This window comes from Peromyscus maniculatus, chromosome 2 (genome assembly GCF_049852395.1).
Source record: "Peromyscus maniculatus bairdii isolate BWxNUB_F1_BW_parent chromosome 2, HU_Pman_BW_mat_3.1, whole genome shotgun sequence".
Lineage (NCBI taxonomy): Eukaryota > Metazoa > Chordata > Mammalia > Rodentia > Cricetidae > Peromyscus > Peromyscus maniculatus.
The window spans coordinates 130,034,953-130,048,447 of NC_134853.1; the positions used below are offsets into that span (position 1 = coordinate 130,034,953).

The 13,495-nt window shown below is 46.1% G+C and overlaps 1 protein-coding gene across 2 annotated transcripts in view; it reads left to right on the plus strand.

Annotated features, from left to right (window-relative positions):
- The first annotated feature begins 1,645 nt into the window (after positions 1 to 1,645).
- LOC102920093 (calreticulin-like) overlaps positions 1,646 to 13,495 on the plus strand; it is a 35,679-nt gene continuing 23,829 nt past the window's right edge. Inside the window, exon 1 of one of the 2 annotated variants that reach the window (XM_006977755.3) lies at positions 1,646 to 1,800. In XM_006977755.3, the coding sequence (XP_006977817.1) occupies positions 1,695 to 1,800 (106 nt within the window). In that variant the 5' untranslated portion in view covers positions 1,646 to 1,694. Of the gene's footprint in view, positions 1,801 to 8,282; positions 8,415 to 13,495 lie in introns of those variants that run through there. The other variant, XM_076564724.1, reaches the window with a different exon arrangement.

Consider the following 13,495-nt stretch of genomic DNA (forward strand, 5'->3'; position numbering starts at 1 on the left):
AGGAAGAGGAGTTCAGAGTCATCCCTAACATCTGGGGGTGGGGGGTGGGGCGCTGGAGAGATGGTTCAGCAGTTACAACCAATTGCTGCTCTTCCAGAGGTCTTAGTTTCCTATCACCCAGGTGGCAACTAACAGCCATCTGTCAGTCTGTGATTCCAGTTCCAGGGAATCAAACACCCTCTCTGGCCTCTGGGGGCATCAGGCACACAGACATACATTCAGGCAAAATACCCACACGCATAACGTAAAATTAAAAACAACAATCTGGGCGGAGAGTGTGTCTCAGGCAGCACCTAATGACATCACTCTCTCCCAGGCTTGTGCACCAGTGATAACTCCTTGGCTTCCCAGCTCCTGTGGGGTCTTGACTCAACTCCTTGTCAGCCTCCTCTCTAGGCTCACTGTATGGCTCAAGCCACATTGGTCACATTTCTGATGGTGAAGTGAGACCAACTCGTTCCTGTGCTAAAAGCCTTTGGACTTGATGCTGCTGTTGTCTGGAACTCCTGCCCCAGTTCAATACGTGAGAGTTCTTCTCATCCAGATCTCAACCGAAGATCTCAACCCTGGACTTCCCTGGCCTCTTCCCTCTCTGGTCTGTGAGCCCTTCCCACCTCTCTCCAGCCCTCTAACTCATTGCCTTGTTCCTTTCCATGCTGATGACCGTTATCTGCTGTTTCCTTGTGTGCATCTGTCCACTACAGTAGAAAGAGAGTTCCATGGGCACAGGTTGATTCTCATGTTCTGCTGTGGCTTTGGTTCCCGGCTCTGCCCCACACACAATAGCACTTCAGTGAATACAGTAAATAGATACACGAAGTTCATCAAAGGTACGGGACCCAGAAGGCCTGGGTTCTAGTTCTTATTCCTACCTCCCTATGACGTTGGCAAGCCACTGGTCTCTAAGAGCTCTGTTTGCCCGTCTGTGGAGTGAGTATAGCACTGCTATTGTCACGCATCTGTGTGAGGTGCTCAGCACATGGTACAATGGTCAACAAATGATGTCACCTTTCCCTCCCTTCGGCCTCATTTTTCCTCACATTGGGGGAAGTAGCAGCAGCTGCATGGCAATGATTGTGTAGAAGCAAGATTAATTTACAAGTCTTTCCCTCCCTTTGCCCCTGTTCCTGCCCTGCCCTGGTCTACCCCTTTCTCTTTTCCTGGCTCAGCCACCCTCACCTCCTTCAGGACACTGCCTTTGAGATCCTGTCCTGGATTAGTGCTTCCTGCGGGAACCTTGGGCCTTACATGTTTTTGTTAAAATAAACAGGCATCACACATAGTTTCTTTTTTGGCGCAGTGGGTGGGTGAGTGGATGGATGAATGAGTGGACGAAGGGAAGGAGAGGTAAGGTAAGGAATCATATTGAGAACACTCTGAATCCATCTACTCCAAAGTTGAGCAGGCTCACAGGACTCTCTGGAGGCTAGCCTCAGCTGGTCCTGCCACTCCCCCACACTCTGGGGAACCCTGTAGCTCCCTTGACATGTAGTCAGAGATCCTCCAACAATCTCAGCTCGTGGTTCCCAACCATTGGTTACAGCCTTCATTGCCCAGACTCAGGCCACGAATGGGAGGCAGCCAGGTGCTGCAGCAGGTGAAGTCAGCCTGAGCCCCAGAGTCAAGGTAAGAGACACACAACGCAGCTGGCTGGGTTACACAGCTCTCCGAGACCTCGCTGCAGGACTGTGAAGATGAATAGTCTGTGGATGCTGCCTCTGCTGCTGCTGACCACCTGCACCTTGAGGGCACAGGGGAAGCGCCGCCGAGTCTACTTCCGGGAGGAGTTCGAAGATGGGGGTAAGCTGTCCTGGACCAGAGCGCCCCTGTTCCGTCTCAGTCACCAGTTCCAGAGGAGGTCAGGCTAACTTTCCCCTTGGGAACCCATTTAGAGCGAGAAGAGCCACAGTTCAAATCCAGTTCAGATTTAGCTGTGCCCCTGGGTCTGTGTTTGTATTCCTTCTCTAGTAAAAGAGGCCAATATAGATCTTGCAAAATTATTCTGAGTTAAAGGAGGTAAGATGTGCAAGGTTCTGCACTTAGTAGGTGTGCTCAATGTTGTTTCTTAGAAACAGAAGCAAGTGAACCCAGAGTAAAAGTGCCACCGCGGGTGAGGATAGCAAGACTTTCCACACTCCATAAAAGCCAAGGGCTCAGAGGATCTTGTTTCCCTGGAATGTCTTAGGAACATCAGGAAATTATGGCAGGGCTACTTACTTATGACATAGGCTTCCTTTGTCACTTTGATACAGTCAGGCTGACTTCGAACTCCCTATGTAGCCGTCCTGCTAATCTTCCACACTCTGCCTCCTTGGTGCAGAAATTTCAGGCGTTTGTCCCCATGCCCAGTTTGTTCCCAGTGCTGAAAATCTAAGCCACAGCTTGATGTATACTAGCACGCTCTCTACCGAGGACTGAGCTACACTCTCAGTGTGTGGTGTGTGTGTGTGTGTGTGTTACTTACACAGAGGTTCAGTGACACTGTTTCAGCCTTCGTGTGTGTGTGTGTGTGTGTGTGTGTGTGTGTGTGTGTGTGTGTGTGAGAGAGAGAGAGAGAGAGAGAGAGAGAGAGAGAGAGAGAGAGAGAGAGAGATTGGGGGAGAGTATAGAGAATAAAGCACTCGCCCAAGAATAAGGACTTTGGGGATTTGAGTCCACCACATTCTACCTTGAAAATGTAGACAAGCCTTTACTACGTTCTGAGACTCAATTCCCTGATCTGTGATAACAGCAGATTGAGGGTAGCAATGTGAAGAGATAGTTCAGAAGACAGGCTGAACAGACCTAGCCAGGGGACCAGGGCAGGAGGCTTCAAGGAGAAGGCAAAATTCAAACGATGTTTTTAGCTGCCAGGACTGAGACTGACAGAGCCTGGAGTGGCATCTTGGAGGAGTTGGTAAGTATGTGGTGAGGCTGGAGAAGGGGAGTAGGAGAGAAGGGCCGGCTCGGGACAGCCTCAAAGCCTGGCCTTTTGCTGGAACCATCAGGGAGCTAGTGAAAGTGGTAAGCAAGGAGAAACAGGGTCTGACCCGAGTCTTGGAAGAACACTGGGGCACACATGTGAAGATGGATTGTGAGCTAGGAGCAGCAGCTCACATTTCGAATCTCAGCACTGGGCTACAGAGCAAGTATCAAGCCAGATAGAATAGCAAGACCTAGATAAAGGCCAAGGTCTAGATAAAAAAATAAAATTAAAATTAAATTAAAAGGCAAGCATGATGGCTCACAGACCTAAAGTTCCAACCTAGCACTCAGGAGGCTCGAGTCAGAGGATATTCATGGGTTGGAGGCCAACTTGAGCTATATAGAGTTTTAGACCAGCCTGGGCTACAAGTGAGATGCTGTCTCAAAATTCAAAAAAAAAAAAAAAATGAAAAAGAGAAACAGATTGTGAGACTGCCCAAATTTGAGTCTAGAGATGGAATGCCATCTAAGAGGCTATTGGAATTTTGGTGGAAAGTGGAGGTGGTACCAGGGCGGTGATGATCGGAATATGGGTGTGTGTGTGTGTGTACAGAAAAAGTGTTTAGCAGTTAGCAAGAAGCCCCTCAACCCCCTGACTTGCTTCAGGGGAACCTGTTCACCAAGGACAGGTTGGTGGCACCCTTTCTTGACTGACCTTTCAGTGAGCCCCATGTAGCCACAGCTTCTGACCACTGGCTCCTGGGCCACCTCCCTGCTTGGTCTGGCTGGGACTCAAACCCTCATCCCTCTGCCAGAGGCAAAGAGAACATGCACAGGCCTGCAGGCACCTCCCCAGGGTCTGGGCTCCACTTGCTCGATGTGGGAGGAGTGAAATGCCCATGGGTTTTACTGAGAAATGTTTCTGAAACGTTCCTTGGAGTCAGGAAAAGACTGGCTTCCAACCTCCAGCCCCAAGATGATTAGATGAGGCCAGGATTGTGAGTGAAGTAGTGGGGCAAGCTTTTCTGTCTGTGCAGGGAGGGTAGCTGTGAGGGGGCCTTCTCCCGGAAGCCCTGCCTGGACAGGCTCTGGGTCCCTTGACATCCTTGCTTCTCCTGTGTCAACCCACTCACTCACACTCTACAACTGTGTGCCTTTCTGATTCTCTCCTGGGCTTCAAAGTCTGTGGCTGCCTAGGGAGGTCCCTAAGGACAGGGCTGTAGAAGGAAAGGACTGGATTTTTGACGCATACCAAAAGAATAATACCCTAAGAAGAATGAAATCTCCCCATCGGAGGACCAAAAGCCAATGGTTGAGGTCCTCTCAACAATTAAGTGAATCCATGGGGCTGGAGAGATGGCTCATAGGTTGAGAGCACTGGCTGCTCTTCCAGAGGTCCTGAGTTCAATTCCCAGCAACCACATGGTGGCTCACAAACACCTGTAATGAGATCTGGTGCCCTCTTCTGGCCTGCAGTCATACATGCTGTATACATAATAAGTAAATAAATCTTAAAAAAAAAAAAATAAGTGAATCCACACAAAATGCAATTACACCCAAAAGAGAAAGGCCAGAGGGGCATGCTGAGGGGCTGGTTCTGCTGTTGAAGGAGGCTGGCTAGTGGGGTCTCCCACTTCTGAAGCCTGTCCCTAGCTTACAGGGACTAATACTGTTACACTTTCAGAACTGAGAGGATTTAGGCACCGACTTCTTCTATCCCGATTCATAGGAGACTGATATACAAACCAGACACTCAGAAGTTCATTCATACTTAATATGTTGAAAACACAGCTGATGTATCCTTCAGAACTCCACTTCTCCATCCTAAGCAGACCATCCACTCGCTGGGTTGTATAAATATATATATGTCTGAGAATTATCTGTAATTCCTTAATTTTCTTCTCCTCCCTCTAATCAATCAGCAAGTCTAACTGGCTCTATCTTCAAAATACATTTAGAACAGTATGGTGACCTTTGCCCATAATTCCAGCAGCACTTGGGGGAGGAAGAGGCAGAAGGACCTGAGATTCAAGGCCAGTCTCAGCTCTAAAGCAAGTTTGAGGCCAGACTGGATTATGTGAGATCCTGTGTCAAAAAGTATCACCACCATTCAGAATAGGAATATGTTCAGAACATGCTATGATCAGTCTCCAACACCAGTACCCTCACTCCACCCACCCAATTCACTGTCATGTGACCTACTATAATAACTTGAACGGCTTCTCTAGTACTTCTGCTTCCTCACAATCTCAGTCTCTCTCTCTCTCTCTCTCTCTCTCTCTCTCTCTCTCTCTCTCTCTCTCTCTCTCTCTCTCTCTCTCTGAGACAGAGTCTCTCTATGTAGCCCTTGCTGGCTTGGAACTCGATATGTAAATCAAGCTGGTCTCCAACTCACAGAGATCCAACTGCCTCTGACCCCCCAAGTGCTGGAATTAAGGCATGAGCCACCAAACCTGGTCTTGTTTCGAGACAAGGTTTTCTTGCAAGGTTTCTCCAGGCTGACCTTGGACCCTGATTGCCTGCCTCTACCTCCCAAGTGCTGGGGTTACATCATCTGGCACCATGCCCAGCTTTACCCAGTCTCTTCTAATATACGTTTTAGAAGGTTCCTTTTGAGGTTGTTGGGAGAATTCCTTACCTAGGGAGACATCAACAACATCTGTCCCCTCCTTATGAGGCCCCAACAACAAACCAAAGTATGATTCCACTGGGGAATGCGTGAGGTTATTGGGCTTGATTCTAGAGCATGGATGAAGGGCTACTTAGAGGAGAGTGGGGGACCCTAGGGCAACCCCATCAGAAAGTCTTCAACCAGATCCATATACAGAATTTCCTTTCATTAACCTTCCCCCACCTTTATACTCTAGCATTTACCAATGTGTCCCCCATTCTCCCATCCCCCTGCCCCAAAAGATGTCCTCAAATTCACTGTGTAGCTGAGGATGGCTTGAACTTGGAAACCTTTTCTACCATCAAAGGACTGGTTACAGAAGTATGCTACTATGCTTAATTTTTTTTTTAATAACTTTAGTTTTTAGTCAACTTTGTGGCGTGCACAAGGCAGCTGGGAGACAAAGGCATGGCCTGCCTAGCCCCTTCCATGTTACGGTTAGGAAGCCCAGCAGACGGCTCAGTAGCATGATGGGGCTGGAAGCCTGACCCCAGTGGGCTGAAGAACAGAAGAAAGTGGAGGAAGTGTTGCTTTGGAAAGTTCTGCCTGGAAAGAGTAGCGCTCAGGTAGATAATTTGGAACACAAAGTACAGGTTCAGTGGACACGAGGTGAGAGCTTTACAAAGGGGAATTGAGAGGCGCGAAGAGGTGTCAGAACCACATCTCTTCAGCTACAGTATTGCACCTCGCCGAGTGCTTGGCACACAGGAAGTGCTCAATCAAGTTCATGGAGAAAGCTGAGTGTGTTGGCGCCTGCCTGCAATTCTAGCACTTAGGAAGAGAACATAGAAAGCTTAAGGGTTCCAGCTATCCTTTGAAACATAGCAAGTTTGAGATGGACATAAGCCCCTGCCTTAGAGGCCCAAATAAATGAATAATTAAGTAAATAATATAAAGTTTTTAATGTTATAGAAAAATGTAGCCGGGCGGTGGTGGCACATGCCTTTAATCCCAGCACTTGCGAGGCAGAGCCAGGTGGATCTCTGTGAGTTCGGGGCCAGCCTGGGCTACCAAGTGAGTTCCAGGAAAGGTGCAAAGCTACACAGAGAAACCCTGTCTCAAAAAACAAAAAACAAAAAACAAAAAAAAAGAAAGAAAGAAAGAAAGGAAGGAAGGAAGGAAGGAAGGAAGGAAGGAAGGAAGGAAGGAAGGAAGGAAGAAAGAAAATGTTTAGCCTAAATGTTTAAATATTTGGTCTCATGTTATATAAAAATATACAAAACTGTATGTAAAGTATATTTTGTCATTATGTAATTATGTCTATACATAGGAAAGCTAATAGAAGAAAATATACCACAATGCAAATGGTAAATAAAGGACAGACAGATGGTTTTACCCTTGATTTTTTTCTATAACAAACATATGTTATGATTTTAATTATAAAAAGCAAAATGCCTGTGATCCCTTCACTGAGTAGGTAGAGGGAAGAGGATCAGGAGTTCAAAGCTAGTCTTATCTATTTAGCAAGTTCAAGGCCAATCTGGGCTACATAAGACCCTAAAGAAAAAAAAATTCACCAAAGGAAAGAAAAAAAATTAAACAAAATACCTGTTCTGTCATTCCATTTCTTCTTGGATCTGAAAATCGCACGTTTCCCCCACCCCCCACTTCCTGCCCAGCTAAGCTGTACTTGATAGCCTAAGTAATAGTAACCAACAAGGTGTTCCCTAGACATAATGCTGCACATGGTCCAAATCTCAGTTCACCTCTACAAAGCAGTTCATTTTCCCAAAACCGAAAGAAGCAGAAAAGGCTGTCTGTGGTCACTTGGCTATTAAAATGGCAAATGTGGAATTTGAATCCAGGACCATATGATTTCAATAATTTTTTTTAACACTAATTTGGCTCCTTCCACTGGCCTCCACCCCCATGAGCCAAGTAAGTTGAAAGCTTTCTAGCTTGGCAGCCTCACTGAAGGTAAATCTTAGATGCTTTTAAAGTTAAACCAAAAGGGCCAGAGACAACATCTAATCCAAATGCTCTCCTTTCTCTCTTCATGTGAACTGAGGTAAGAGGAGGGGCATGGCATGTCTAAATCTTCGAAGGGAATTGAGGCAGATATAGATCCATGCCCTTGCTTTCTGCTGTTCCCTTAGAATATCCTGGCCACTGAGCATCACAGTCCTGAGAGGGTGTGGTGCCTTAGAAGGCACCCTCCTTTGTACAGATGGGGAAATGGAACCCCGGAGAGGTCAGTGGCAGAGTTTCTTGTCAGTCATAGGTGTTGTTCCTTCATAAAGCATTTGGGGGTCACTGTTGAAAGCTGCCAAGTGTCTGGTGGCCAGCAGACAATAATACCAATGACCTACGAGACAACAGGAGCATGTGGAAATCCAGGACTTTCCCAGGAACTGGCACATTACCAGAGACAGGAAGGCTAACAGAGCAAATGGGAGAATCATCATATCAACCACACAAACAGATATGAAGGGAAAAAAACCAATGGCCACAGCAGCCACCATTGTGAAGTTACAGAATCTGGAGGAAAGAAACTAGAATTCCAATGAGTGTCTGAATGATGCAGGAGTCACAAGGTATGTGTGTGTGTGTGTGAATGTTAATTCTGTTCGCTCTCAGACTCGTCTATGAAAATTTGGCAGGAGAGACATTCTGACACAAAGGGCCTTTGTCCCCAGTTGGCATAGACACACTGGGGACAGCCCAGCAGGGCTGAGGAACACCCTGCTGCTCCGGCCTCCGACTGATAAGCAATTGAGACCATCTGTGAATCAGGGACACTTGGACATGCTGAGCTTGGGGAAGAATTGCCCTGGATAGATGCCCAAACCAAAGGGACTTGGTCCAGCTGGCCTTTCCAGAGCTCAAGTACAAACGGATGGTGAGGATCTCTCTGGAGGACGAAGGGATGAGGAGGGAAGAGTGGGCCTTGGACATATGGGACTTCATGTTCTGATTCTGCCATTTGTCAGTGGTGACCTTGTATAATTTATTAATCTCACTGATTTTTTTCTTTTATTTTTAAACCGTGTGTGTGTGTGTGTGTGTGTGTGTGTGTGTGTGTGTGTGTGTGTATGTGTGGCAAATCAAACCCAGAGTCTTGCACATGCTAATCAAGTTCTCTGAAACTGAGCCATGTCCCTCATGTCCCTGGCCCACTTACTTGTCTGAGTTTGCAGAGACAGAGGTGGCTATCCTGACTTCCTGGTGGCTGCGGTGAAAACTGGATGGCGATGTGCTCTGGTGCGTTGAAGAACTGTTCCCATTCACATTCCTTCTCTGTGGTTTCTACCAGAGCAGCCCACCTAGACGGTGCCTCATGCTCGTCAGTCACTTGGTCAAATGTCATCACAGCACAGAGGCTGGCCACTCGACCCCAAGTCCTACCTTAGCACTCTTTAATTTTGTTCCTAAAATTATAATCTCCCTGCTATTGTAGATTGCATATTATATCTCTACATTATTTTGTTAAACTTGGCCATCTTACTCTTCAATGAGCATAAAAATTCCATGAAGGAAGGGATTTGATTCTTTTTATTGCACAGTACATATTGCCTTATAAACAAGTGAGTCAGTACAGGAAAGAAAGGAGGAAATTTGTTTAAAAAAACAAAGTTGTCTTAGATATCTATTGCTGTGCTAAAACGCCACAATCATTAGAAACTTGGGGAGAAAGGGTTTATCCCATCTTACACTTAAACATCACAGTCCATTATTGGAAGAAGTCAGGACAGGAACTCAAGGCAGGAACTGGGGCAGAGGCTGTGGAGGGATGCTGCTTATGGCTTGCTCAGTTTGCTTTCTCAAACACCCCAGGGCCACCAGGCCAGGGGTGGCAACACCCACAATGAGCTGGGCCCTCCCACATCAATTCCTAATTAAGAAAATGTGCCATTGGCTTGCCTTCAGGCCAATCTTTTTGTTTTGTTTTGTTTTTCGAGACAGGGTTTCTCTGTGTAGCTTTGATGCCTTTCCTGGAACTCACTCTGTAGCCCAGGCTGGCCTTGAACCCACAGAGATCTGTCTGCCTCTGCCTCCCAGGTGCTGGGATTGAAGGCGTGCGCCACCACCGCCCGGCTTGCCTCCAGGCCAGTCTTGCAGAGACATTTTCTCAGTTGAGGTTCATCTTCCCAGATAACCTAGCTTGTGTCAAGTTGACAAAATGAACAAAAGCACAAGACCTAGGACAAAGGAAGAGGGTCTGGAGAGTCTGCTCAGTTAGTAAGACACTTGTTGTGTAAGCGTGCACAAGGACCAGAGCTTGGGTCCCCAGAAACAATGTGAATCTGGGTACATCAGCATGTGTCTGTAAACCCCAGAATGAGGAGCAGAGATGGTTTGGAGTCAGGCACATCTCTGGAGCTCATTGGCCAGTCTGCCTAGCTGAATTCATGAGTTCTGTGTTCAGTGAGAGACCCTGTTTCAAAAGTAGTGTGCACACACCTGCACGCACATTTACACACAAACAGCTACATACATCATACATACATAAACACACACCAAAAACAGAGATGAAGCTGCTCCCACCTCTCTTCTTGTTCAGTATGGTCTTTCTGGCCTGATTATTTCATTTAAAAACAAAACAAAACAGAGTAAAGGATGTAAGAATAGGATGACTGAAAATTATTTGGAATTATGATGTCATTTACCAATTGTAATCTCAGTCATCTGAATAATTTGCCTTAAAGTTTCTCTCTTTAAGTTCCAATGAGTGTTTATATGTATTCAGTCTCCAGCGTGGAAAAAGAAATCATTAAATGAGGTTGAGGGAGTAGTTCAGTATCAGAGCACTTGCCTGGGATGTGTGATGACTTGGAATTAATCCCCAGCACACCACACACACACACACACACACACACACACACACACACACACACATTAAGCTATACATTTCTGGTTTATCCACTTCAAAGAAACAAATGTTATGCTATAATTAAAACACTTTAGGGCTGGGGAGATGCTCAGTGGAGAAAGTGCTTGCTATGGCAACACCAGTACCCGAGTTATGATCTCCAGGACCCACGTTTCAAAGAAAAGATGGGCATGGCGGTGGACACCTGTCATGCTAGCACTGAGAGGACTCACTGACCAGTCGGTCTAGCTGGTCCAGTGAGTTCCAGGTTCCGTGGAGCCATCCTGTCAAAAAAATCGAGGAGGAGGCCAGGTGTGGTGTGTATACCTGTAATCCTAGCACTTTGGATGCAGAGACCTGCTGTGAGTTGAGGCTCAGTTGAGCCTACATAGCAAAAGCAATTGTCAAGACTCCTGACATCTACCTCTGAGAGCCTCCACATGCACAATCCCTCCCTCCCTCCCTCCCTCCCTCCCTTCCTCCCTCCCTCTGTGTGTGTGTGTGTGTGTGTGTGTGTGTGTGTGTGTGTGCATGTGTGTGTCCCTTTGTCTTTTTGTCTCACACACATCAAAATAAAACACTTTTAAAAATGCATTCACACTGTAGTTTTATAATATCATTTGCCACTTAAAGGCTGCTAACTAGCACCCTTTACAGGGATGGTTAACTCTAGGGTCAGGGAAGGGAATATACAAGATTTATCTTAGCATTTTATACTTCCAAGGAAGTAAGGACATGGTAGGAGCTTTCCAGAGAGCCAGAAGTCAAGGGAAAGAACATCTGAGACTAAAGACCTTGGAGCAACAAAATAAATAATTTAGCCTCAAGCAACCCCAGATAGAACATCAACACCAGGAGTCCTTACCGGTGTAGAGCTAACTGAGTGAACTTGACCAGTGTCGCACCATCATGTTAACAGTGACTAGAGGACAATGGCACGTGACCTCTGGCCTTCCTTACCTAAACCTAAAAGCCCCATCTAACCCCAAGAACAATATCAGAGAAACGCTACCTGAAGGACATTCTACCAAGAGTCTGTGTGTTCCTCAACGTGAAAGTCATCAAACAGGCGAAATCTGAGACATGGTCACTAAGCAGAGGAGCCAGCTGAGGCACAGTTATTAAACGTAGTGTGACATCCTGAGTGGCATCCTAGAGCAGAAAAAGATTATTACTTAAAAACAAAGGAAGGGCTGGAGAGATGGCTTAGAGGTTAAGAGCACTGGCTGCTCTTCCAGAGGTCCTGAGTTCAATTCCCAGCGACCACATAGTGGCTCACAACCATCTGTAATGAGATCTGGTGCCCTCTTCTGGCCTGCAGGGATACATGCAGACAGAACACTGTATACATGATAAATAAATAAATCTTTAAAAAAGAAAGAAGGAAGGAAGGAAGGAAGGAAAGAAAAGAATTTAAAAAAAAGGAAGTCCAAATAAACACAGCTCTTAGCTCATCGTGGTTCAACACAGCTATGGGAAATCAAACACAGGAATGTGAACAGTAGGGAAAGCAGTGTAGGGCACACAGCAACTCTCGGGAATGAATATCCTTGAAGTTCTTCTGAGAGTCTAAAGATGCTCTGGAGTAGAAGTTGCATTTTTAAGAAACAAAAAGTAGGGGCCAGATGGCTCTGAGGTGAAGAGCTTGCCACCAAGGCTGACCACCTGAGTTCGGTCCCCCGGACCCACACAGTGGAAGGAGAGAACCGGCTCCTGCAAGTTGTCCTCTGACCTCCACGTGTACATGGGGCACGCTCACACTCGCGCGCACACACTCATGAACACAGAGAGAGGTGGGGAGGGAAGGAAGGAGGGAGGGGAAGAGAGGTTATCTAGAAAATCCTCTAAAGATACAATTTAACAATATTGAATAAATAAGTACATTTATCTAATTATGCAAGCTTCTAATGGATCTTTTTGTCCCCGCTGGGAAAAGAGCAACTTTTACCTTCAAATCAAATGTATTTATATTTCTTTGCCACTAATGTTATATATACCTCTAGTGTTGTGTCACTGCTAAGGTTATATATCTTTCTTACATATGTGTGTATATTTGCACACAGATACAACCCTCAGTGGTTTTCTAAGCCTACCCCAGCGTTGCATGCCATTTCTTTTCATTCTTCCAGAAACTCTGTGAGTTAGATAATACCGTTCTATAGATGAAAAGCTGAGTCTCAAAGAAGCTAAAAATATTTCTGAAGCTGGTGGCAGTGATGAGTCCCCAAGCCCAATCTTTCGAAGGTAGAGATATGGGATAAATTCAGGCTTGGGGGAAGATTGTGTGCATTTATCAGTTAGATGTGCCAGCGCCCGAACACATTACTTTGTGTTAGACTGCTCTCTGGAGATAACTATTGGGCCGATTTAAAGGGAGGATTTAGCAGGTAGAAGAGCTGGCAGCCTCCCACCTTGGCTAACACACTGCTCTCCCCTGCATCCTCTCCCTCTCCGGGCTTCTCACATGCAGCCTTTCTGTTTGGAACACCCATGCCTCGCCTTTCCGCCATTTCGGTTCTTCAGTTATGCTCTCTCTGATGCTGAGCAGCCTACGGTTTGCAGAATTCCATTAGCCTGTGCTGCCTTCTGTTAATACTAACCACTCAGGTGCTTAATTGTGTGTTTACTGCTCAGTTGCTTACAGGAATGTCTCTTCCACCAGACTTCCTGAACCCCGAGAGGTTCACAGGTCTCTGAAGGGGCCTGGTCAGACTCCTGTCTGTGTACCAGGTGCCTGGATCAAAGTGAATATTCAATAAATGTTTGCAGAAGACCTGACTCTAGTATCAGTTCTACAACTGATAACTAAGCGTCCATGAACGGGTCACTTCTGTCTCTGGGCCTCCGTTTCCCTATCTGTAATATGTAAAAGTAAGAGTAAATGACCAGTTAGTCATTCTAGCCTGAGCCTTTTCTGATATTAAGATATTAAAGATTAAGAAGAAAAACATGATGTTTTAATGTGGGGCTTTATTAATTATAAGACACCATTTTCCTAAGGAGAAGCTATTACTTTTAGAAATATTTCTTTTGGTTCATGTGTATGTGTCTCGGTGTATATATGTACATGTACTACATGTGGGGAAGCGCCCTCAGAGGTCAGAAGAGGC